This window comes from Brachionichthys hirsutus, chromosome 13 (assembly GCF_040956055.1).
Source record: "Brachionichthys hirsutus isolate HB-005 chromosome 13, CSIRO-AGI_Bhir_v1, whole genome shotgun sequence".
Lineage (NCBI taxonomy): Eukaryota > Metazoa > Chordata > Actinopteri > Lophiiformes > Brachionichthyidae > Brachionichthys > Brachionichthys hirsutus.
In genome coordinates, this window is record NC_090909.1 from 3,521,350 (window position 1) to 3,546,870 (window position 25,521).

General features: G+C 47.0%; 1 protein-coding gene across 1 annotated transcript in view; it reads right to left on the minus strand.

The window, feature by feature from the left end:
• The window catches only part of elmo1 (engulfment and cell motility 1 (ced-12 homolog, C. elegans)), a 32,354-nt gene extending 16,260 nt beyond the window's left edge, over nt 1-16,094 (minus strand). Inside the window, exons 1-16 of the mRNA XM_068747005.1 lie at nt 16,017-16,094; nt 13,902-13,942; nt 13,685-13,757; nt 13,555-13,605; nt 13,302-13,471; nt 11,448-11,483; nt 10,696-10,795; nt 9,980-10,131; nt 9,754-9,832; nt 9,182-9,223; nt 8,886-8,936; nt 8,323-8,445; nt 7,768-7,896; nt 7,511-7,615; nt 7,023-7,131; nt 1,013-1,149 (exon numbers count right to left, since the gene is read on the minus strand). Of these exons, the coding sequence (XP_068603106.1) occupies nt 1,013-1,149; nt 7,023-7,131; nt 7,511-7,615; nt 7,768-7,896; nt 8,323-8,445; nt 8,886-8,936; nt 9,182-9,223; nt 9,754-9,832; nt 9,980-10,131; nt 10,696-10,795; nt 11,448-11,483; nt 13,302-13,471; nt 13,555-13,605; nt 13,685-13,757; nt 13,902-13,942; nt 16,017-16,094 (1,476 nt within the window). The remainder of the gene's footprint in view (nt 1-1,012; nt 1,150-7,022; nt 7,132-7,510; nt 7,616-7,767; nt 7,897-8,322; nt 8,446-8,885; nt 8,937-9,181; nt 9,224-9,753; nt 9,833-9,979; nt 10,132-10,695; nt 10,796-11,447; nt 11,484-13,301; nt 13,472-13,554; nt 13,606-13,684; nt 13,758-13,901; nt 13,943-16,016) is intronic.
• Nucleotides 16,095-25,521: the final 9,427 nt, after the last annotated feature.

A 25,521-nucleotide genomic window follows, 5' to 3' on the forward strand; every position in this document is an offset into this window, starting at 1 on the left:
TGCATACGCATCATTTGGCTGATAGGAAGCCCCGGAGACCTTGCAGTCTTATCATCGTCAGGCTGCTGCTAAATTTCAAACTCCCAAGGCGCCGTGTGATGAAAGATGAGGTGGAGGAGGGATGAAGGGAGACGGGAGAGGCATCATCTCTCCAAACGTAATCGAAAATTGACTCTTGCATTCGAAGAGAAGGTGTGAAGGACGGGGATGGATAACGGGACCGAGGATGACGCAACCACAGCATCACTTCATTTGCAAACAGGAATCCGCTCTCCATTCACAAGCACTGAGATAGGCAAAGCCTTGGACGTTCCAATAAGCTCCAAATGAGCTCAATCAGAAACTCAGCCACTGGAGGCAGCTACATTTTTTCCCCATCTCGGAAAAACTAGCAAACATTTATACTGGAAAAATAAAATCCCCCCCGGTTCCGTTTGCAGCTCCCCCTCTCAATCTGTGCCTCTTTAACAGGAAGCGCCTAAAGCAGGGGAAAAAACCATTTCCCCCGTCCCTGCACCTTAATCACGCCTGATATTTGCATATAAATCCCAGCAAAGCCATTTCCCGTTGCAATTAAGAACGAGAGCGTTTCTCAACATAAAGTCAATAAAGCTCAAGTTAAACCTGAAACCTGCCAAACGAAAGCCCCCCCCCCCCCCAGAGTGGGATCTATTAAAGTTTCTGCTCCTGTTCTTTAGGAAACTGTCCAGGTTTGGCGAGAGACCGATTAAAGAGCATAAAAGACAAATTCTTCTAAATGTATTTTGTCATTGCAAAACACAGAAAGGAGAGTAGAAGTCCTATTTTGATTTTAATATCAACTCAAGCCATCCCTGCTGCGTCTTTACGAGTTCTTTTTTCTTTTCTTTTTTAGCATCAAAGGCATGAGATGTCTCCCAAATCCCAAATCAGGTTGAGATGATAAAACACACAAACTGGCACTTTGGGAAGAAAAAACAAAAAGAAACTACTGCCAATTTGAAATTTCCCTTGTCCTAAACATGCGGCGCACCTTATTGAAGTCCTCGCTGGTGGCTCGCATCTCCTTCCAGGTCTTGTTGAGCAGCTGGATGCAGATGCAGAAGAACTCCTCAAAGGAGCGATCGTGGGTGAAGAACATGGGGTGGAAGTCGTGGCAGTTTTCACTCGCTGTGGACACAAGCGAGGGAAACGTCACAGAAGGACGGAGCAGCTTAAACGGAATGTGACACGAGTGAAAAGTGCTGCTGCGAGTGACAAAAATCAATTTCACGGTCATGTAAAAAACAAAGTCAATGCACACTTAATTAACAAAAAACTGTATCGGCGTCGGATCAGTGCCGTAGATAATGCTGCAATATATTATTACCATAAAGCCGTGTGACAACTCCTCTGGATTCATTTCTTTTAATCAAAGCTAAAGTAATGTAGCCCAGGTGTGTGTGTGTGTGTGCGCGCGCCTCCACCGGGGCTCTTTAACGCCCAGACCAGATTAACCAAGAGGTGGATTAACAAGGCTCGACATTCATGTGAAGTAAATTTGTCTCCCTTGTGTAGCCCTCGCATAAGTGAGTGCCAAAGGTCGATTCATTTCAAGAGCGTCGGAGCGGGGCCGCGGGGGGGGTCTCGGCCCGCCGCAGGAAGCCATGAAATTGGATGGATGGGGGACAGGCAGCCACGGAAACTTCACAGTATAATGAGCGACGCAGCGGGCTACAGGTACGCTCTGACCTGAGCCTTGATTTGGAGCAGCAGATGGAGATTAAGGGGGGAGGGAGAGGTGGTGCAGCGGGTAGTCAATCAGAGCACGGCAAAGCAGATGCCGAGTGGCTGCCTAGTCATCAGTAGACTGGTCTCAAGTACGGAAATAAACACGAGGAAGAGATTAAAAAGGAAGGGCGAATTTTAAATGAGGCTGTAAGTCAATCAAATAAAATACTTGGGGGGGGGGGGGGGGGGTGACTGGTGAAAGTTATCGGGAACATTGAAGTTTGGAGTGACCTCCGAACTAAATGGGCTGTTTATTGACAGAAGCAACCGAGTTCAGAGGAGGCGATGCGAGGGGAATTACCTGTCAAGGTGCATTTGGGAGATACGTGCAGAGCAGCCTCGTGTGGCTCAATCTCGAAGTTTTACAAGCCAAACTAAATCAGACAGTTTCATTATCTCCGGCGGGACTCAGCAGGAACGGAAACAAGTCCAGTGATGAAGCACTATATAATTTTGACGCTTCAAATAGTCCACAAACATTGTTGGGCATTGTTATTCTGTCATTGAAAAACGCACTCAAATGTTTGGTAAGGGTTGCTGAATATTTCATACAGCGCGTTTCATTTTATTCTCTCAGGACACATCTCCGACCTCAACAACAAAAACATCTACCGTACGACACAATCATCAGGATACAAAATGTGTGTGGGGGGGTTCTTCATATCGTTGCCTTCATTCAAAATGAGGGCGGAGCAAAGGAATCTGCAACCAGGAAGTGAGCGAGTGTCGAAGAGGCACGGGGTTAAGAACGCAACCTTAAGTCTGACAGACTGCACAATATTTAAATTTGTTAAAATAGCAGCAGTTTGTGTTGAAAGCGACTCTGCGTGGAGTATTTAAAAGAAAATCTGTTTCGGACAACGCGCCTTCAGCCCCTGCAGCCGCTTTCCAGCTCGCTAGAACGTCGTGGTCGAATCTTTCCCACCGGTGCACAGACGCTACTTAAAGCTCCCTGCGTGAATGGAAGCAGCAGCGCCAGTGCAAAGTCATGTAACTGAGATTACATAAGTACTGCTTATAAGTACCTGCTAGCATCAGGCTACAAGAATCCCCCTGGACTCATTCTGACAAGCGACACACAAACAAGTAAATAAAGAGGAGATAAAAAAGCAGGCCGAGATGGTCAGGCTTCCAAAGGACACACGATAGATGGAGGGCGTGCTCGCTCCGCTCTTTCAAGTCTCTTCATTCATGCCAGCTTTAAGCTTCAGCATGTGGGTCAACGGTAAAACCCTTTAGATGAATCAAAAGTGGTGGTAATAAGAGTTATATATTTGCCCTGTTAGCGTTCCATCCATCTGCACGGCCAGATGTTCGGCGCCTGTTCCGCCCATCAGCAGGTAACGGGATACGGCGATGGCCGGTCCAGGTTATGCTGGAACATCTGCTCACGTAGCTCAGCAGAAACCTGATGTTTCATGGCGTAATAATTAGTGACCGTATGCTGATGCAAAATTACAACTTATAATAGATTTGGTTCCGTGCCTGGGTGCCTTTGATTTGTTGCAGAAATGAAAGAAGAATGTTTTTTTTTCACTTTTGTTTTTTAAATAGTGTGCGGCGAGGAAAAAGGAACGTCTTAGATTTGAGATAACAGACTGAATAAGACACTCCCATTGCAGTAAGTAAAAGACAATCGGCTTTCAGCACTTACTCCTTTACTTAAAAACAAAGACCTCAGCATTTATTTAATGAGCTCGGGGGTCAAGAGAACCGCCGAGGAGACGCAAAGTTCACCTTTAAACTGTCAAATTAGCTAAATTCACACACAAAAGGAATTCAAGAAGTTTGCACGCCATGTTCCCGATGGCCTGCTGAAATCTTCCGTCCACGCAGCTCCTCCTGCGTTCTGAAAACGCCACCAGAATGGGTGTCGACACATCCTGGTTCCAGTAACATTTCCCTTTTCGCATGTGACTGAGAACTCAGGAGGTTGATTTATTTAATTTTATGATTATGATTACAGACGGCATAACAGTGATAAGGTCGCTGGCCCGTGTGTGTTGGACGCTCATATTAAAGAGCATTCAGCATGAAGGAGCCGAGTTTAGGTTCTCATCAGGCCAGAGATAATTACTCACAGTGAAGCGGCGCTATGCAGAATGCAGATTAAGCTGCACACAGCATATCTGAACAAGAGGTGAGAATTCCATCCCGACATCCGCCGAGGTCCAACGGGGATCTATATTGTGCTCGCGTGTCGTCACCTTGCAGCGATGCCACGGAAAAGCCCGTCATCCTTCCTCTAATTACGACACCGGCAGGCGGATTCCATAAGAGATGAAAGAAAACCGGGGTATGGAAGCAAGAAAACGGATTGTGAAAGGGAGTAAGAATGGACAACGAGGGAAATGAAGACCAGAAGAGGCGAGAAAGACGACTTCCAAGGGCAACGGGCAAATCCACGGTCTGGTCTCTATCAGAGCTGCTGCCATTCGCCACAGACGGCGAGCAAACGAGCCGTGAAGACATCTCCGCCGTCACCATTAATCCAGCGGGGCTTTGGAACGTCCCCATAGAAAGTGAAATACAACCCATAAGTCTTTTCAATGGGGAATTACAGCGAGCTATAGCGATCAGAGACTGACGCCTGCATCTGCCGCAGCTCTGTGAGGGCGCGCTTGAACACAGCGGCGCTTTGAAGCGGATGTTTGCTCACGCGCTCTCCATGATGATCGGCCGGTGTTTGGGATGCACGATGCTGTGGGCTCTGGATGATGCTGCACTTCTCCAGCTGTCCTCTCCATTAAAAAGAAAAGCCCCAAAAATAATGTTCACATTGTTCTTTTAAGGCAATTGAGTGAAAAACAATGAAAGGGCAAACGAAACGAGCGCGCCCTTTTCTTCTTTCAGGGGCTCAAACGCTGACTGACGTCAATCGCTGAAAGGGCTCAAAGGTGAGCAAAGCATTCTCCATCCGATTGAATATTAGCGATGACGGCGTTGGAGGCGGTGAGTGGTCTCTGGTTTGACGTCTAGGTGGGAAAAAAAACACTAATGCGTATGTGTGTGGGAATGATTAGCTGAGCACGCTCACTTCCTGTCAATCACACATGTGAATGTAACACAGCCATTGTTGCTGCTATTAGCGACACCCATGCATTTCCTACTAGAAGTCAAATGGGAAAAAAAATAAAAAAAAATCAAAACGGTCTTAATTAAGTGCAGAAATGTCAAACCAGGGCCGGGCTAGGATTAGAATGAAACAAACGCCAACGTCACTGGGTTGTTTCAACTGGAACCGAATTTCAATGCAATCCATCACACTCTAGGATGAAATATTAAATAACATATATGACAATAACATCCTTAGAGCCTCGCTGGTCACGCAATTCTTTCTTTATCTTTTAATGGTTCCTCAAATGTCGGGGAAAAACAACAACTTGAAATGTCAGAGTTATCTGTGTAATGCGTCACCCTTTCCACTATTACTCAAACGCCACTCTATCAAAGGAGGCGGAGCCTCCGACATCCTCATTAGTGTCACGCATTTCATCGTTTCTCTGCTGAAAGGTCAGCTGGATGATAAGTCGGTGCAGCGCCGAGATTCAGTTCCTCCCGATGCTTTCCTCTGGGAAAGCCGGCACCGGCGCCCTGACAACGACTGGCCATTACTCGCCGCCTTCCCGGTCCGGTTTACATTCGCCGTGCTCACACATCCATTAGTGGACGTTAATAATGGGATGGTTGTGAAAATGCCATTCCTGCGAGGGAAGATGAAACGACTTCTCTACGACACATCGGCTTCCTCCCGTAAAGAGGCGACGCATAGAACGCGCTGCGGGATCTGTGCAAACATTTAATGGACTTTTAGCCAAGACAAATGGGAACATTAGGATTTGTGATGGAGTAGATTTATATATATATCAACACGGCATCCCGTCCCCGATGACTTCCCGGAGATGTTTTATTTGATATATATGACTGGGTGTCCATAGATTACCTAAATGTGCACGCATTCATCCTGACATAGGTGAACGAGCTGTTTTTACGTAAACTCTGTCGATCCACCTTTTTGATTCATGCAGAGGCTCCTGCAGACACGAGCCTCGGTAGTGAGGACAAGAGACGCCTGATGGGAAGAGGAAGACGCAGAACCACGAAGTAAAGGTCGCCCATTCAAGCCTTGCAAGGAAATGTCAGCGTCGTAAAGTTAAGGAGGGGCTGAATATGTAGGCCTGGATGCAGATTGTGTTCATCCCCTGAAATACTACGAGTCTATTTAGAGTCAGAAATTTGCAACAGTGGCATGGATTCATCCTACGGAGGATCTGTATTTTACCAGCCTTCAAACTCAGACCTTACAGACAGACGTTGTCCTGTTTTGGGACATGCCTTGCAGCTTAATCTGTATTTTTAACATGAATGAGGTCAAAGCGATTTTTCTAAGAGGGACTGAAGGGTAGGCAATTTCAGCTCACTTTAGAGACAAGATCAAAAGGGCATGTGCAATAGAGCAAATACTAATGAGACGCTTGGTATAAAAAAAAAAAGCAAAGCTCTGAGCTGCAACAGAATCAGCATCACAGGCACGAGTGGACGCAGACGAGCACATAGAATTAGGAAGAGATCAAGGAGATGAGAGGCGCCTAAAGCTCCGTTTATGTCATATTAGTCACATTTTTACATTCCAGTGGAGCCCGGCGCATTTTAAATAAAAACGCAGGAAAATTCTCCGTACTAAAAAAAGGCTTTTCTGCACCCTCTCATGTCCTGTAGAAAACCGGGCTCGGGGGAACTTGTTGCGATGCTCCAGAGATACATGAGAGGACGCTTTCCTTACGTCGAATCTCTGAAGAATCTCTGTGACCCAAACGCCCCCAAAAACCAATACGGATGAAAAGGGCATGGGTTTAAAAATGCCGACTCCCTCCCCGCAGGGAGCAGCTGGGGGTCGGTCTGGAGCGGAACTGCGACAGTCGCCCGTTTAAACAAGCCAAGACAAATAAAAAGGGCACGTCAATTTGGAATGGACGCGAGCACAGCATTTCTTTTTCTGCACAGTGTACCTCCCAGAGGCGGCTAAAAGGGTCTCAGCGGGGGGGGGGGGCAAGGTGCTAAATAATGAATCCCAGCACCACAATTACTGAGCTTAATGCCTGCTTTCCTTTCAAAGGGAGGGAATGCATGTGTTCCAGGCTGAATCGGTGCTCAGAGGCGCGCTCGTCTCCGTAGGTGAAACATTCAGGCTCGTTCGGAAGAAGTATTTCAGGCTAGGGTCAGAAACTTTCCGTCGGAGCGTGGAAGGGTGGCGTTTGTGCAGGTGGACTTACGGAGTTCGCCCACTTTCAGGATCTCACAAAGCATCTTGGTCAGCTCGATGCTGCTGCGGCCGAACGGACACTCGTGCTTGTCTTCCCGACTGCTGTTCTCCAGGACGATCTGCGGATGAGGCGGATCGGGGAAATAACGGGGATTTAATGCACGTGCTCACGGCTCAACGGTCCCAGGTCAGAGATCGTTTCACCAACCTCTGATGCATTAAATCCACCATGGAGTCGGGTGCAGAATAAACTTCAGCTTCAGTCAGTACAGACTCTATTACCCAGGGGTATAAAACTATCACCACACATCATGTGAAACGCTTAACGGCGTCACACCGCCGACCAGGAACCCGACGGAATGAAATCAATTCTAGAGAATGTTAAACGGAACGCAGGAAGTGGAATGAACTGGAGGGAAGACGGTTTTCTAGGAGGTGAAGAAGCGGAGTGCGATGAGGAGAAACCAAGGCGGGGTCTCAACACGGCGTGCAGCTTACCCTGACGTAGGCGTCCTGGTGGTGCCTGGCGAAGTACAGCATGTTATCCAGAGCCAGCATGCCTGGAGGAATCTGGGTGAAATCCACAGCCGGGTTCACGTGGTTCTGAGAAACAGAGGGCGAGACGTCCAGTGAGCCTTGAGGGTATAAATCGCTGCACAAAGCAACAACCAGCATTGAGATCATTATGGGTTGGATATTATATTATGTTACGGGTAGCATTAGCATTCGTAGAAGCTGTGAAAGACCAAACTCACGATGAATCCCAGCTTCTTGTAATCTCGGGTGTACATGGATTTGCGTTTCTCTGTGCTGCCGCCGTTGTTGGGCTCACACTCCACGTCGAACGCGATCCTCCGGAGCTCGAAGATGATGTCCCGCTGAGCCTGAACGCAGCACGGAGAACTATTAGACGCCTGCTCATAAATCAATCTGGATTTTCTAACAGTCGCCCTTGTCTAATCCCCCCTCCCCCCGCCCCCCCCCGCCCCCTTGCGCTCTCAGGGCGTGTGGCGTCCCACGGCAATCTGTCCAACGGATACGTCTCTGCTATTTTTAATCACTTGGACCCAAAAGATCTGTTTTTTGGTCCGGATGAGGCCCAAACTGCTCACGACTGCCGACTAAAACATTGATGATTCTGTGTTTCTGCTCGACTGTACTCGTTTTAATGCTGAAGCGGATCAGCGCGTCTATCTGCAGCGACTCCTGCAGGATACGTCTTCATACAGTTCAGGTTTAACTCTCCCTTTCTTGGGATCTACTTTTTGTCCAACCCTCCGTTTTGTCTCGGGCATCATTCAGTCTCCGACCTGGTCTTGAGGGTCCATCTTGGTCATCATGCGGTCCTCCAGCAGGTTGAAGGTGAGAACCTGAAGTACGTACAGCTGGTGGGCCATCTCGTCGTTGATGGCTGTCGTGCTCCGGATCACATTCTGCATGGCGTGGAAGGGCAAAAATAGGAGTCAGGAAGGGGGGGTGGGCGGGTGCAGCAGAGGGGCAGGGGAGAGCAAGTGAGAGACAGAAATGGAGGTGTTAGATGTGTTAAAGGAAAGTGAGAAAGAGAGGCCGGGTCAGAGAAACACGATGACGTTTCCGGGGGGAAGGAGATCAAAGTAGAACAAGAGGATTCGGGAGTGAATAAGGAGGATTAGAAAGAGGAAGTCAAACAAAAGAAGAAGAGGGGAGGAAATCAGATTCAATGCAAGGAGAAATGGGAGCAGGTGTGAGAACGTAAGTACAGCAGATAATAACCACTGATGATTCATTTTCCTTTGTGATCTCACGCTGAATAGAGATAAAGATGGATAGAAGGAACAGAGAGATAGAGGGAGGAGGAGGAGGAGGAGGGGGAGTAGACAGAGGCCAGACTTACACTGAGGATGATGGAGCGCAGCTGCTTCTGGGCGAGAATATGGGCCATCTCCTGTAGAGAGGAGGAGCAGACAGAGTGAGATCGATGAAGAGGAGGCGCAACAATAAACCAGAGGAGTCAGATACTTTTTTTGTGTGTGGGGGGGGGGGGGGGGGGGTGCCACATCACACTGCAGAGAAATGCCATTAAAATGAAGAAAGCCATCCCAAAAAAACACAAGATCTTAAAAGGGGATAATAAAGCGGGTTCAGTCTACGGTGCAAACTACAAAGTGGGCTAATTAAGGATGCACTTACTGTCAGGGGACAATTTAGGATGTCCACAATGTGCTCGTCAAACTACCGTATCATGTGCAGCAAGGAGACAAAGTCAGAGACAGAGAGGGGGCGAGTGAACGAATGTAGGAAAAAAGAGAGAGAGGAGGTGGTGCAGAGGGTGGAGGGGGCAGAAGGGCAATGGAGTCAGAGTAGAGAGCCTGGGGCGAGGGTCAGAAAAGCCTTACTGGTGGCCCTCACACACACAGACACACACACACACACACACACACACACACACACACACACACACACACACACACACACTGTGGATGACGTGATTAGCTGCAGAGCAGGGCATGACGAAGCTACAGAGAGGAGAAATTAGAGCATGGTTGAACAAACAATGTCACCTCTGCACAGGAGAGTGGAGAGACAGATGAGGAGGTGAAGACTTTTACACTTCACTTCCTGTCTTTATCTGACTCCTTCGTGAGCATAAACACACTTTAAGGACACTTTTCCGGTACAAGAAACCGCCGACGTGATTCAAACTCTGCGTCGTGACATTGGTGCACAGTGCGACGGCTGCGCGTGCCACGCCGTAGCCTCACCTGTCTCTTCTCCTCGGGAGCCTTGAGGAAGAGAGCGTTGATGACAGCGATCGTGTACGTCTGGATGTCTTGATCGGTTCTGGAAATGAGTGGGAAACGGCCCAAAACGAGAGAATTAACTACACAAACGGAAGCAGCTCCCCCCCCCCCCCCCCCGCTGTAAATGCATTCATCACGCCGTCAGAGACACTGATCCAACACAATTACACGTCACAAATCCACTCACCCCTGAAGATGTGGGATGAGCTGGCCAATGGTGATCTCTTGCGCCACCTTGTGGTAAAGATCCTGACTGTTGAGCACCATGGACTCCAGGATGGCCAGGGATCGCTGCAGCACCGCCGTGTCCATGGCCGACTTGTTCACATAGCTGGCGATCTGGGGGTGGGAGGACGGAGCAGGGGGGGGGTTAAAGGTCAACCGGTACGATAGGAAAACTTCTAATTCTGATTCGAATATTTCTGTGGATTCTCGCCCCTCCCAACTGCCACACAAGGAACAAGAAATGCTCCAACCTTTTTCATTGATTTTAAAAAGGGAGTATTTTTAACTTTTACCTCTACTTTAAAAAAAAGTTTTTTACTCCTGCTATAAAAAACATTGACTCATAAAACATAATGAAAACATTTAAACCAATTGATATATGGATGCATTTAAATGTTCTGTGAACATCAAAACACAAAGTATTGCAATACATCACAATATGAAGAGTTATTGTAAAAATATACTTTTTAATTTAAAAGCACTGCTTATCTTTTATCCTGATACGTTTCTGTTTGTAAATAAGTAAACGCTACGATTAAACAGCTTTTACACAAACCGTTTCAAGGCTAAAAGAAACGGCCCCCGCTTGACTTCATGACCTTTAGCAACACAAAAGCATGGTGATTAATGGACCCTCCTTTAAAAAAATCGGGTTAATGAGACATTTTCACGGCTGACCTTCTTGATAAAGGCCACAGAGAAAGTGTCCCAGGAGACGATGCCATGGTCCATCAGTTCCACGAAGGCGGTCAGAGTGAAGGACAGCAGGTCACCGAAACTGAAGGACAATACACAAAACACAGACACCCTGGGACACGTCTCTAGAGCAGATGGGCTTTCACCAGAGCGGAGCTGCAAAGGACAGACGGCTGGAAAGCGTAAACGAGGAATGAGAGGTCAGCAGAAACAGAACCGCAGGTGAGGAAGCAGAGGAAGAGCGTCAGTTCAACGCTGCAACCAGGCTTGCTGGAGGAAGACAAGGAGAGAGGAAGAGATGAGATAGAAGTTTGCAGCACAGACGGTTTCCTTCAAGAAACAGCTGAGGGGCCGACGGAGGCCGGCAGGAGGCGGGCGGCAAAGTGTGGAGCAATAAAGCCCGGAGAGACAGAGTGAGGTCATGCAGTTACACAAATATCAGGAAGGACAACTCAGAGACACAGAAGACCAAAGCGATGGAGGCAGGAGGCAGAGGTTGTATCCTGGATAAAGTGCTGCCAGCTGTACTAGAACGGTTTAGTGGAGAATACGCAGTTATTTCTGCTATTATCAACCTATTTATATGTAGAGCAAATTAATTTGTTCTACGTATAAATCATTTCCCATAAGGCACTGGGGCACAGAGTCTTAAATCATGCAGCCTCTGGCAGCGAGAGAGGAAGAGCACAGAGCCAATGACGTTACCCGGCCTGAGGGGAAGGGGAGGGGCTTACCAGGGCTTCATTATCTTCTGTAGTTTCTGATAGCGCCTGCAAAGATTTGAGAAACTTTGGTGTCAATGATGAAAACAAACAAACGCCACACATCACAGTCAGGTGACCAGTTCAGGTGTTAATGTCCCTGAAAGAGGAGACCAGACTTCAAGGATTCCAATCCATCTTAGATCTTCCATCAGAAGGATCACTTATTGTGTAGATTCAAAACATAATGAATCAGTAATATTCCATTCAACAATTACTTTCCAACGACCGATTTAAAATCACACCGTAAACAATAAAATCATGGAGAAAGATCATTTGCTGCACCCTTAATGTCACACAGCAAGCTTGGGTAGAGGTGAAAATGAACAGAAAGGATTTTAATTAACCAAAACATGAGAAATATTGGAATTTAATATCTTTGTATCCATCAATAACCTTCAAACAAACATTTAATTTACTTTCTATACTTTTTAACTGCACATCAAAATGCAACATAAAAACGCTGCAGAATTTATTCCCGATAAAAACAACAACACTGGACTAACATGTAAATAAAATAGACAACATCCATCCTCAATCATCTGGATAACTAAAACGTCTTGATTTAACGAGAGACACTCAAGAGTTGCACCGCGCATTCCTGCGCATTCCTGCACCTGTTGCGTCCGAGGAAACCAGAGTCAGCAGTTCCGAGTTTTGGCCACTAGAGGCCGCCACTGCCTCGCGGTGCGCGTTTCAAACCGCAGCAGCCGGCAGAAGCATCAGATCACAGCGCTGCTCTGCCCCGCCCCCGCCGAACCGAGCCTCCTGAATAATTACAGTTAATTAAAACGGTTGGCACGCGCATTAATGAGTGTGTGTTTGTACGTGTGTGTGTGCACGTGCCCAACATCGATATCACGTCTGCGTTTCATAAGCTCCTTCTGCTAAGATGGAAATGCGGCAGAAGCCACTCGTAAACTCTCCAGCACTGAATAACGGGTGTGATGATAATTCATGGAGCAACAGTGAGAGGCAGCTCTGCAGTGGGATCAAACACCTTTCTTTTTTTCGTCTCATACAAGAACAAGCAGGGGCTTCACTTTTCAATGGTCTAACAAAAAGGGGTGTAATTTTAAAGCCTCATTTTAAAGTCGTAAAAACCGTGAAGTGGTCTGGAGTAAAATGTGACCCTATAAGCATCAGGAGCATGGAACCTTTTGTACTCTGACCTTGCGTGAAAAGTGCTTTTGCAACAAGGTTGTGTCTGAGGCAACTCCTGAATGCAAACAATCCTTCAAACTCTCTTTTCTCCAGATAAGTAAAGAAAAAGACCCAAAAAGAAGGGATGAATAATGGGAGTTGCATGAGGCAGAAAACGAGTGTCCCCGGCTGGATGCTGCCGCTGCTGCAGCCCTCCCTGCCCAGTTTGTACCGTCTGTCTGATTGGATCAGTCTTGAAAACACACGGCATGCTACCGACACGCGCACACACACACACACCTCACGCCTGAGATGTTCCGCCTCAGCAAAAGAATGTCCTCGCTTTAACCTCGGGGATTCTCAGAACACAGAGCTTTTGGATCTGCTGAACAGTCGAACAAAATATCACCATCATTGTCAGCAAAGGCAAACCGGAGCCCCCCCCCCCACACACACACACCAAATGAATAGGCGCATACTAAATAGCTTAAAACACCTAGCTGCTTTGAACTCAACCAATCAGAATGCACAGTGCAACTCCAGAGATCCCTGGATTCTCACTGACCTCAGACCGGAATAGAATGAAAGAGACGCATTTACATCCCTCTACGCTGAACATCAAAAGTCTAAAAGTTTGAGGCATAGAAAAGTCAGCCAAAAGTCAAACCCAGAGCGGAGGCTTACTCTGTCCCGCTCTCCACCATCTGGGTCAGCAGGGAGATGCCGTCCAGGTTGATGAACTCTTGGGCAAAGGTGATGTCCCGGGATGCATTGGCCAGGTCCTTCAGAGCTTCCAGCTTGGCGTCCATGCTGGACGACTGGATGCGCTCGTGAAGCTGGACCGCGGTCTGGTACTGAAGTGCACCAAAGGAGGAGGGTGACGTTCACAAGGTGCATTCACAGTGTTCTCATGCGCTCATATGCACATTTGACTTACAGGAGAGGTGGTCAAGCGTAGGATGGAGCCGTTCTTAATATCGCTGCGATTCTGTGACGATTAGAGCAGAAGTTAGGGATGGTGCGAGGCGGTTTGTGCCTCAGATGCTGCCGCCCGGCTTTAACCAAACCTTTTCAGTGATGTAGAAATTCGTTGCATCGGCAACCTGCAGAGCAAAGTTTTCATGGTTCCCCAAGGACCACCTGAATGCCAGAGGACGGAGAGGGAAACATCGCATAATTGGTATTAAAATTGGAGCAAGAAAAAAGCTAATGGGATTTAAATGTGGCAATAGAACGAAAGCGAGCGAGGGGAAGAGAATCATTTTCAAATACGGACAAACATACCCCTCGCATACTTCTTTAATGATGCCAGAGAGAGGCTTTTTCTGCGGAGAAAGGAAAAACCACATTTAGTCGACAGTCCAGGCTCGAGTTCCTAAAAGAGACAACTCACAACGGGCTGCAATTAATTCCCATTAGAGGGATAACCCAATGGTAGAGTATTCTTCAGGGGCCTTTATTGATATGTGATGCATTTATATTATCTCTGGGGGGGGGGGGGGTCACTGACATCCATGTTGCACCATTTCATTCATTATTATTGGCTGTGAAGCTGCTTCCAGATCAGTAACTATGTCTTTCTGCCAGTCATGAAGTCTGTTTATTTAAACTTAACTCTGCAGTGAGTTAGAAAACACTTGCCAAGAGCAAGTGGGAAGCTTCTAATGCATTTAGCATTAATAATTAGTATTTCATGATTTTATTTTCAAATGATCAGCTGATGTTAGGAGAAAACGGCTTTTTAGGTCGTTTGCTGAAAATACAGCTTCGTCGTCTGCATACATCATCTTTAAAAGATGCGCAAGAAGACTTTGAAGCGCTGGTTTGTCACGCATTACAGGGAAATAAGAGCAGAGCGGTGACGGAGGAGTGTGGGCTGCAATGTGAGACGAAGGGAGAACAAAAGCCGGCGTGGAACGGACATGAGGATGACAACAGAAAGAGAGAGAGAGAGGAGGATGAAATCTTTTCCCACTTTCATATTAACAGAAGATAATTAACACATTTGCAATATTTTAAATATATTGACATGTGCAGAACTTCAAAAAAATATATTAAGGTCAAAAGATAACATCAGTCCTGTAGAGGTGAAAAAATTCATTTTCATCATAAATTTAATTTTAAAGTTGGGTTGATAAAAATAAATGTTCTTGAGGAAGAGTTTCCTCTGACTTCCTGATCCAGGAGTTGCTTCCCCCTCCTCCTTCGCTCCTCCCACTCTGAACTCCCACCACATCTCCCTTTCTATTCCCATTAGCGCCACTGTGCTATTTCTGTCCAGAACCATCGAGCACCACACCTCGTACATGAATACTTATTATTATTATTTTGAGTTTCCTCTAAGAGGCCATAATAAAAACGGGCAATTCATTCCTTTGTTCCAGAACTCCTTCATACACTCTTAGTTACTGCATTATTTTACCCAATACACCAATAGATGTCCACACACACACACACACACACACACACACACACACACACACACACACACACACACACGCGTGAATTGTAAAACTTATGCTGTTTCCACACAAACACACCCACACAATTTCATTATGTAGAGCTATACCAACACTACACACACCGTCTCAAGACAATGCTGAAGCTGGAACCCACTCCCCTTCACATGACTCACAGTTCCACGCTGCTGCTGAGCCTATTGTAAAGAGATGCTGAGGGAGGGGGCTGACGGTGGAAGACAAAAGAAGAGGAGGCACAAGTTTTCATGGTTTCAACAAAAGACGGGGAAACCAACAGGCGAGGAGGAGGAGGAGGCGACAGATGAGAGGAGCAAGAGGAAGATGATTGAAGAGATACGGCGATTTGAAGGGGGCATGGGAGTGGAGGAAGAAGAAGAAGAAGAAGAGAGGAGGCTTCGAGTTTTATTATTCCAGCTGCTAGAGCCCGGCTGACAAGGGGTCACCGAACACAAAAACTCAACGTGTGGATCGGCAGGTAAACGCTTGGCGGGCCCCGACGCGAACCCAGAAAGGCCTCGACTCCGCCGCTTAATATCTCATTCAGCAGCTCGTCCATTGAGAGGAGAATCTGTGCCTCCAGTTTTCACAGTGACTCAGAGCTTGTACATTCATAAGTCCATCCGTGACTCACACACACACACACACACACACACGAGTCAGAACCTTTACACTACAAAACAAGTTGCTGTCTGTGGTCGGGATTAACAGCAAACGTACGACAGGTGGAATCTGTTCGAAGGGCCTTGAATTCCACTCCGGCTGATGCTGCAGTCAAGGCGGCCCTAAAACGAGGGCGCCCGCTAAGAGAACGCTCCGTACCATTTTGTTCGCTGATAAAAACCCGTCATCAGAAAATGACGTTGTCTCCCGTGTGGGTAGAAAGGGCGGCAAGGCGTGCCGAGCGTCTGAGGGGCCCTACCTGGTCGATCTCCATGAGCTTCGGGTAAGCATTCGGCCACTCGATGGCCACCTTGACGATGTCCACTGGCGGCGGCATGGCTGGAGGGTGGGTGGGTGGGAGAGGTGGGGTGAGTCGCCCTGCCTCACACCTCTGTCACTGCAACTGGAGGGAGTTCATCCGACGCTGCAGGGCAGAAGGAGAGGATGGAAGCAGAACAGGAGGATTTAACAGAATTCGTTTTCTCTAAATAGAAAAAAAAACACACAAGAGAGCGAGAAGGTCAAAATGAAAAGCACATGGGCAGAGTGCAGCGATGCTACTTCATGTCTGCAGCAGACGCCGCCGCCCATCACTTTGTAATTTATGCACACACGCACAGACGACACATCCTTCAAGATGTCGTACCCCCAAAACCAGCTGCGCTCAGGTTGTCCGCTCGCAATGCATGATGGTCCATCCTCAGTTCTAGCACATAATAAAGCTCATAGTTTAAAAGATGATGTTGCAACAGGTGAGGAACAGAAACACAGCTTAAACAGCACACCGACAAACAGGAAGTGGGCCGTTTGGAAGACGCTGGAGGGAGAGTTTTGGCAGTTCATTTTTTGTTCCATCTTGCAAGTTCAGTGCAAAACTCATTGGATTTTAAGAGAAGGGCATTCAGGGTGAAAGATGCCTGAAAACCTTTAAACCGGAGGCGAATGCAAGTTTACTAATCGCTTCCCAACAGAACCAAAGCACACAAGACAGCAGAAAAATAATAAATGCGTGTTCTGTCCTTGGTCAAAGCTCAACTGAAACACTCCGGCGGACTAAAAGATTCGTGGCAACAACTCTCCTTCATGCAAACGCACACTCAAGCACCCGGAACATGTAATCCTGGCCCGGCTCCTCCCAGACGTTCCTCCCCGTGTGGAGGATTCCACAAGAAAAGCATCCATGAGGGGAGGAGCCGGCGGCCAGATTGACCTGAAGCACTGTGGATTTCTAAACTAAGCCAGTTAGACCCGAATCACAGCCATGCAGAAGGGTGAAGTCACTAAAGCGTGCCCATGCACAGCGCTCAAACGCAAGATGGACCCCCACAGGCACGCTGAAATCAGGCTGAGGAAGGCATAGATAATTTACCATCTGCCGAGCTAGGATCGTCCCGACTACTAACGGAGAATCTTGTTCACATATCAAATCTCAATCTATAATGCATTAAGTGCATCTTAAATGAATTCCTGGGAGGGGCCTATTGAGCAGAATAATGCACGTGTTGATAGAATCCGTGTGTGTGTGTGTGTGAATGAATGGCTACAGGCAGAAGCGTGAGTGCTGTGAGTGTGAGCGTGCACGCACGAGTTTAAAGATAGTTCAAATAAGACCGGCCTGGCGTCGTGTGAGTCACCCCATAATGATCCGCACAGCCTTTATTCTAGGGCCGGTTTCCATGACAGCCGCTGCATCAATGGCTCGAGATGTGGATGCATCTTTCTCGCCAAAGCACTCAAGTCACGTTTTGTCACACAAGCATCTCTCACCCTCCCCTAATTCTACTTTGAATTTCACAAAGAACGAACACGTCCAGGGTTGTGTGTCCAACGAAGACAGGAGGGACCTGACATCTGACGGATTAAACCCCAAAGCATCGGGATATGGATCCAGGGATTCAATCAGGTTGTCAATCGGTGTTCGGAATGGTGTTTATGTTCCCCCAAGGAGGAATTCCAGTGATGCTGCCGATGACGCAGCATCATTTTATGTTGCTAAAAGTCAGAAAGACAGACAGACAACCAGTCTGACTGAGTGTCCAGTTGTCCATAAAAAAGAAAACACCAGTCAGGGTGTGTCCTCGTGTGTGTGTGTGTGTGTGTGTGTGTGCGTATTCCGAGCACCTTGTCATAATTTTCCAAGAATCACAGATGACTCAGAGATGGACGGCCTTGAGGCGTATCGATTGGACGCACACATTCACACACACACACACACACACACACACACACACACACACACACACACACATTCACACACACACAAACACCGGGACAAACACCTAGCTCATGGCCGACAGCCGCAGCTTATCCCGGTGTAATTGAGAGACGCAGAGGGCCAACACACCGGAGCGACGCCGCCCGGGCTGCAACTGGTCCACAACCTAATTGATCAACATGTTTTCCTGCAGTCGGCACACGCCGCTCCGAGGAGAATGACTTCTTGGCAACAAGGTGTCTCACCAGCAGGTATCTTTCGCTCTCCTCTACTGTCCAGAGCGCTCGCTGCAGCCCGCGGGGCTCCACATCAAATCCCAAATCTCTGGCATCTTGTGGCAACGCCGTCATCAAGTCAGAGCTGCTCATGTCAGACCAGGTGAGTCTCTACAAACCTGGTTAAGTCGAGGGTAAGCGAGCGAGTCTTTATTTGTCTTTTTTTTTGCCAGAGGGTTTTAAGAGTCGAGGACAGAGTTCTCTCCATCCCTTTTATTTGCAGAACAAAGCTCTGTCAGTTTTTCAGGCTGTGACACCGCTTCTTTCCTTCCCGTCAACCGCATCCGACTTTTCATGCCTCCATCAATCTCTTTTTCATTTCCTGGCAAGAGCGCCTCGGCTTCCTTTGGGAGATTTTCGGCAAAGAGAACACAAGCCGGCCAATGGAAACCGTTAAGAAGGATCTTTTTTTTAATTAATTTTACACATTTACCATTCCATTAACTGCACTAATGCACCGTTTGCAATAACACGGCGCCAAACCCATCAAATTGTGTATTTAATTGGGCTCCACTTCAACCAGGTATGAGCTATGGATGCATGCATTAGTCTGTTAGAACTCGCCAACCAGCGCTAACCAGGGAGGCGTGTGTTGTCGGGTTAAAGCGAAAATAGCCCTTCAGGATTGTGAAGAGGAAAAAAAAAAATCTCATGTTACGACCACAAACCTGTGATCTGATCTCCCGCCTGAGGTCAAATCCCAGGGACAAAAGCAATAAAAAGAGGGGAAAGGGTAAAAGGAGAAAAACAGAGGGGGGGGGGGGGGGGGGGGGGGCTGTGATTTGTTGGGCATTAGGAGGGTGCTGGGTTTCGCCTCAATAATTCATGATGTGCAACCCAAAGGGTCACATCGTCTGCAAGTCGACCTGAGGAGGCAGGCGGGGGGGGGATGGAGTGAGAGGAAATAGACAAGAGAAGAAGGCAGGACAGACGTGACCATGAGGTAACGATGTTTAGAGCAAATCCAGATCGATTAATTGGGTCAGATTAGGCCGGGCAATGAAACAAGACAGATGGGGAGACGGACGGGGGAAAAAGAAAGAGTGTAGGGAGCAAAAGGGTTAACGAAAAACAACAAGGTCTTTGAGCCAAACTCCAGCTTCCTAACCTGCAGGACTGTTCAGAATATATCACGGATATGTGATCTAATTGGAGCCGATCCTCTGCTGCCAACTCCTCCCGGGACTATTTGAACCCCGATGGGGTGAGAGAACACGAGCGAGTGATGTTTCAGTGTCGGTGTGACCGACCGGCTCAGCACTAATGAACCTCAGACATCCAAGGCTCGCCGCAGCCTCTCAACACGCCGTCGGAGCGGGCCTTCTCCTGCCAAGCTGGGTCGACGTTGAAATTCCAGGCGACTTGACTGCGACCTCAGGCCCTTTCATTTAATTGACACTTCATTTGGAGCAAACTCATGCATGCTAAGCAGCGCCCCCCCCCCCCCCCCCCCTTCAGTGATTTTAACACGAGGTACATCTTAATTCCATCAATGCGTCTCTCTCTCTCTCTCTCAGCATTCTTTCACACATATCTGAGTCGGGCGGCGTGTCCCGATCAAGGCGTTAGCCGGTTGCAGCCGTCAAATCTGACACCCCTCGTTTGTCACGAGCTTCCGGATCAAAGGGCTGAAGGGCATCATTTAAATTGAGATATCCTGTGCCTTTAAAAAAAAAAAAAAGAAAGAAGCCAATCAAATAATGAAAAATGAGTCTAAATTCAACTCGCAACCATGGAAACAGAATAAATAAATGTTTTTTTAAACAGTAAAAATGCTCTACAGCAGTTGGCTGTTATATGTAGAGAGTTTGGTGGGGGGGGGGGGAAATACTAAACAGTTCTTGAGTTCCATTTCAGAAATTATGCTTTGCTTTGGTCATCGCCGGGGGGGGGGGGGGGGGGGTCTTTTGGATCGGAATTTGATGACTCTACAAAGGGCCCCGCCTTGCCACGGGGGTCTTTGTGTGTGTGTGTGTGTGTGTCAGCCTATAAAAAGAGCACCATTAGACAAAAGGCTCCCGGCATGGCGCAGAGGGCGGAGTTAGCGTTGCTCAGAGCGTGGCGTCTTCACACACGGGATGGTTACTCTACACCCGTGAGGAGAGGCATGCACACGTGCACAAAGAGTAATTTAACTCCAATATGAAAAGCAGTGCTTTACTGCCTGTTTCACATTCACCGCTTGAGACGGCTGTGAGTTAGTGGGGTCAAAAGTGTCCTTTTTTTGATCCTTTGACCACACCCACAACCCTGAGGTACACCCGTGGACCATCACTTCAAAGCGAGATGAGAAACAACTATTTTTTTTTAGGGAATGTCACTTTACTCCTCTACTGCAGAAGCAGCCGCTGGTGAACAGGTAGCCCAAACAGTAAAAAAACAAAAAACAAACACACTTTTGGTTTTCCTTCCATTTTTCGAGACGCATTCAAATAATTTTTCCCAGACAAAGCCATGTTGACGAGCTATGTTGTCCTTTCCACCTGTGGATGATCAAGATGCTCATTAAACCACATTATCATCCGAAAGCTAATATTACACTTGAATTTGTACTTTATGTCTGACCATTCAACCGCCGGCGCAGGACCGCCGCATCCGGCTTCCTCGCCTGCGTGATGATCCGAGACCAGACGCCTAGACGAGCGTCGTGAAGGTCAGTTTATGCAACCCAAGAAGTTCTGCACAAACTGTCAGAAACCGCTTCAGAGGCTGATCTTTTGTGCTCGTGAACTCCTCGCCGGGGTTTTGACCAGGCTGTTTGCTATCGTAACCGATGAACAAACGCTCACCTCTGGCGGCGGCCGGCACTTAGGAGAAGTGCTCTTTTCATGATTTTTTTTTTTTTTTAAACAAAATTATATTTGGGTATTAACTTTGATGTTCATTTCATCAGACACAGAGTTTTTAAATCAAGTCAAACGGAGCTGATTTTAGACTGTGGAGAAGTTTGGTTATGGCCATGGGTATTGATATCCACCAATCAGCTATTGGCTTTTTTCCTAAGACTGCACACAATCTAGAATGACACGAACAATCCAAGAATGACCTCGTCCAAAACGTTTTGGCTTCTGGTTGTGAAAATGTTGGAAGCATTTCGAGTGTTGTGATCATTTCTGTTCATGTTACCAAGAAGGAAAAAAGAATCCACTGAAACAGAGAACCTAAAAAAAACAAAACAAACAAATGCTACTGGATAATGCCAAATCTCTCCTACACACACACACACACACACACACACACACACACACACACAGACACAGGAAAAGCTTCTGGCTCTGAGACAAAGGGCTGACAAAACAGACACAATTGAAGGAGGAAGACAAAACGAAAGGAAGCAGGGATTAGAAATATGGCTTCCACATCCTCACCGACTCAAACAACGTACAGCTAAAACGGCGAGGCCGAGACATTTCAGCGCACAGCGTCAAACGAGGACACGCTTTTACGCCCATCCCTCGCAGTCTCAGATCTGACCGCCAAGTATCACAACAGATTGTTCACTTCTGGTGGCGTGCCCGTTGGAAGGTTTGTGTTACAAACACACTCTGGTTGTGGCTGAACTGCTGCAACCAGGATATCCTGTCAAATACCGACGCCAAGAGCTCGCAAGCGACGTTTAAAAAGACAATTGCTAGAAGCAAAACCAAAATAAAATGCAAAAATAATCCAACGCGCATGTCGTGAGGGACGCAAACAGTTTTTCCCTTTAATCAGCTGCTCTTTATCCAAAATCAAACTATTTAGAACACAATTCCACCGCCGGGAGACGGCGAGGCCTCGACATCCGCTCCACGACATTTCCATTTCTCTCCTTTCGAGGGAAACCATTTCTTGTTAACCAACAAGCATGTGCCGGTAGCTCTTCTGCTACTCTACGCGAGGGTGACATGCTGGACACGAGAGGAAGGACTAACCCACAGAGCCGCACCCTTTGACATCCTGTGGGGCAAAGCGGGAGTTAAACAAAAAAAGATTCAAGGACTCACCCGGAAACTTGACAACCAACTGGGTTTGGCAACTCTTATCCCAAACAACCTGCTAGAAGCAGCAAGAAAAGGATGCTCCTTTCTAAAGAAGCTCAGTTACCTGCCTCACCAGTGAAGTGGCCTCAGCATCACACGACAAGAGTCTTCACAACTGTCAGTGCGCCGCTTCGCCTCTGGGCGAAAGAGCAAACGAGAGAGAGCAAGTGAGAAAGACAGAGGGAGGAAGTAGGCGTTCTTTGAGAAAAGAGGAAACAGGTCTGTGGGCCAGAAAAGAAAGACAGAGGGAGGAAGTAGGCGTTCTTTGAGAAAAGGGGAAACAGGTCTGTGGGCCAGAAAAGAAAGCCGAAGCGGTAAAGATGAATCCAGATCATCCGTGTGGATTAAATCCCGTTTAACTGAGCCGTCTGGAGCGATTAAGGCTAATGAGATCTCATAAACACCTCATTAGCGTTCCCCTCCTCCAGGGCAACGCTGTGATTTAAAGCAGGTTAAATCGTCTCTAAAGCCGAAGTTCAAAAATAGGACTTTCTGGAGCAACTTGACCAAGAATGATGAAGCATTTTAATTTGTGATGAAGGGGGGGGTTGTTATCCCCCCTCTCAGCATCTCTCTTTAGTCAGCTTTGACTACGGACTCGTCAAAAATGATGACGTGTTTGGAGACGAATCAAAAATGATGAAGACGTCGAGAGCTCACAGCTTAAGATTCCAGTTTACTCTATATTTAATCAAGTTGCTCAAACACAGCTGTAGAGATCTGCAGAATCTCAGTGTTCTTGCAGAGGAGTTTGCCAGGCGAGGATAATTCTACGACACCTCTAGGGACCCATCAATCATTCAGAACTGCATCAATATTTATTCCACTTGAATAACGGGCTTTACTTGTAATCCTCAGACTCCGCTGGTTGTTGCACGTCCGTTTCCACAAGCAGAGATCCGTCATGACGATTTCCGTCAAAAACCGAAAGCTTGGCCACATTTTGGATTCCATACTGAAGTTCATCATGCAAAAACAACACAAGCGCTCCAAATAGAGGGGTAAAAAAAAAACGAATTTGGCCTTGTGCATCAAATAACTCTGTGTGTGATTACTTAAGTTAAAACATATGTTACTTTTCTCTATTTATAAGAATGAACAGAAACCACTGGCCTGCAGAAATCCCACTATATGCACACTGATGATATACTGGAGAGAGCCAGAATTCCCTGCTTGATACAGTCTGAGGAGGAAGTCTGAACTGGATTAGTTGCACTGGGGGGGATGCTCGGTAATTTAGTTATCATGGGCCATGTGTAAATACACCAGACAATGCTTCCGTCAAATTGCAGATGGTACTCCAGACCACCATCATTACATGTGCATGCTGATCTGCAAACATATTGCAGCTTACATTATAGAAATTTAAGCTTTGCGAGATGTATTGCAAATTGCACCTTTCATGTAGAGAAAATAGCCTGCAGTGAAGACTGAAGAGGCAAAGTCAGTAAGTAGAAACCTGCTGGCGACAGCTGCTTCTTAATTGGAACAAACACTCCTGGGTCTGTCTTATTGCATGAAATGTCAATAACTGGGTCTCCCACAGGTTCTGCAGGTATCACGTGCTATTGACTTCCTGTTTGTCCCACAGCACTTTAACGCCATGCGGGGTTGAGTGGGAAATAAATTAAACAGAGCACTTGCATGGATTCGAGGCTGAAACGTTGCAGCCGAAACCGGCAAGCTTGTAGCAGCCCCGCTGGGAATGCTGCGCTTTACGAAAAAGTGTGGAACTTTATTGACGTGTTTACTGAGCATGAACAAACCGACCACCAACCAAACGTTTATCATCGAAAGGGACAAATAGAATAAAATAAAAAGTTGAATCCAGAAACACTGAGAAACACGATGACACACGATTCACAAAATATACTTCAATCATTCCCTGGAACATCCGAGTGCTTACGAAATATTACCTCCGTGTGCATTTCAGTTCCACGCACTTACACCATATTTATTCGAGAGCGTTATGTAAGGCGAGTATTGCACACCATCTTTTCTTTTTTTTGCCTCCGTTGCCTCGATAACTGAAACACAATAGTCTATGACATGCGGTCTGTTCTAACACAATCTCTTTATATTTAAAAATAACATGCCCCCCCCCCCCCCCCCCCCACTTCCCTTTACATAACTCGCCATCAGTCGGCATCAAGGTCGGCGGTGAGAGCTTAGAAACAGAGAAGAGAAGCACAATTAGGTGTTTACCCTGCAAGCCTTTTCATCGGCGTGAGGAAAAGAGTGTTTGTGTGTTTGTGTAAGCGCTTAGAGAGCCCATGGGTTTAGAGAATCCCTGCTTGTGTGACCTTCTGCTCTCAGGCCTTCTCAGCCCTGTTGGAAGTATCCATGGCAAACACACACACACACACCATCCTCAGGGTATTTTGCCAAAACTGAAATATGAAGTTGAAGCGAGTTACAGAAACACAGCCCGACTCAAAGAAGTCTCAGAGATCTAAACATTTCTGCAGGAAAGAGGACAAAAAACAAACAAACATCGCAGCAATCTAGTGGTCAGAAAAACCTTGTAGAGCTTTTGCTGACTTGTGCAGTCAGTTTTTTTTTTTTTTACAGTTAGCATCTATTTCAGCGGCGAGAGGATGGAGCCCATTAGGAAAAAGGATTTTCTACATCATGAAAACAGCAAGAGTCACCATGACCGAAACATCCCCCACGAGAAGCCCTTTTTTTTTTTAACGGCCCTCGGATTAAACTCTGAGGCTGATAACAGCAATTTCAAAACCTTAAATTGCCTCAACTACAGACGTGGGTGAAGGGAGATAAAGAAAATGTCAGCTATGCTATATCGCACGCGTCTCAGAGGACGGACGCGGCGGCCCCGGTCTGGCCGCGGGCCTGCGGCGCCTTTGGTGTAATCAAATTACATAGCTGAAAGCACATTAGGAGAAAGCTGGAAAATAAGAGCCTGGGTGTTCAAAGGAAGCGAGTTACATCATAATAATATAGTAAAAAATTATAAAAGCTCTAATCAGCCTCAGACTGTGAGCCAAATGTTTCGTGCAACACAGACACTGGGACCATTTAAAATGTTAGCTGACAAATGCGTTTCCTATTAAAGACGGCTGACAAAGCAAATCTCTGAAGTTTCACCCTCATAAAAGGAAAGTTTTTTTTTTTTACTTTGTTTTAGAGAACACGAAGCAGACGAGAAGCTTTGAATCCAGACTAACCACTTCAGATACTTCCTTTCTTGGAGGAAACATTCTTCACTCTATAGATTGAATAAATGTGTCT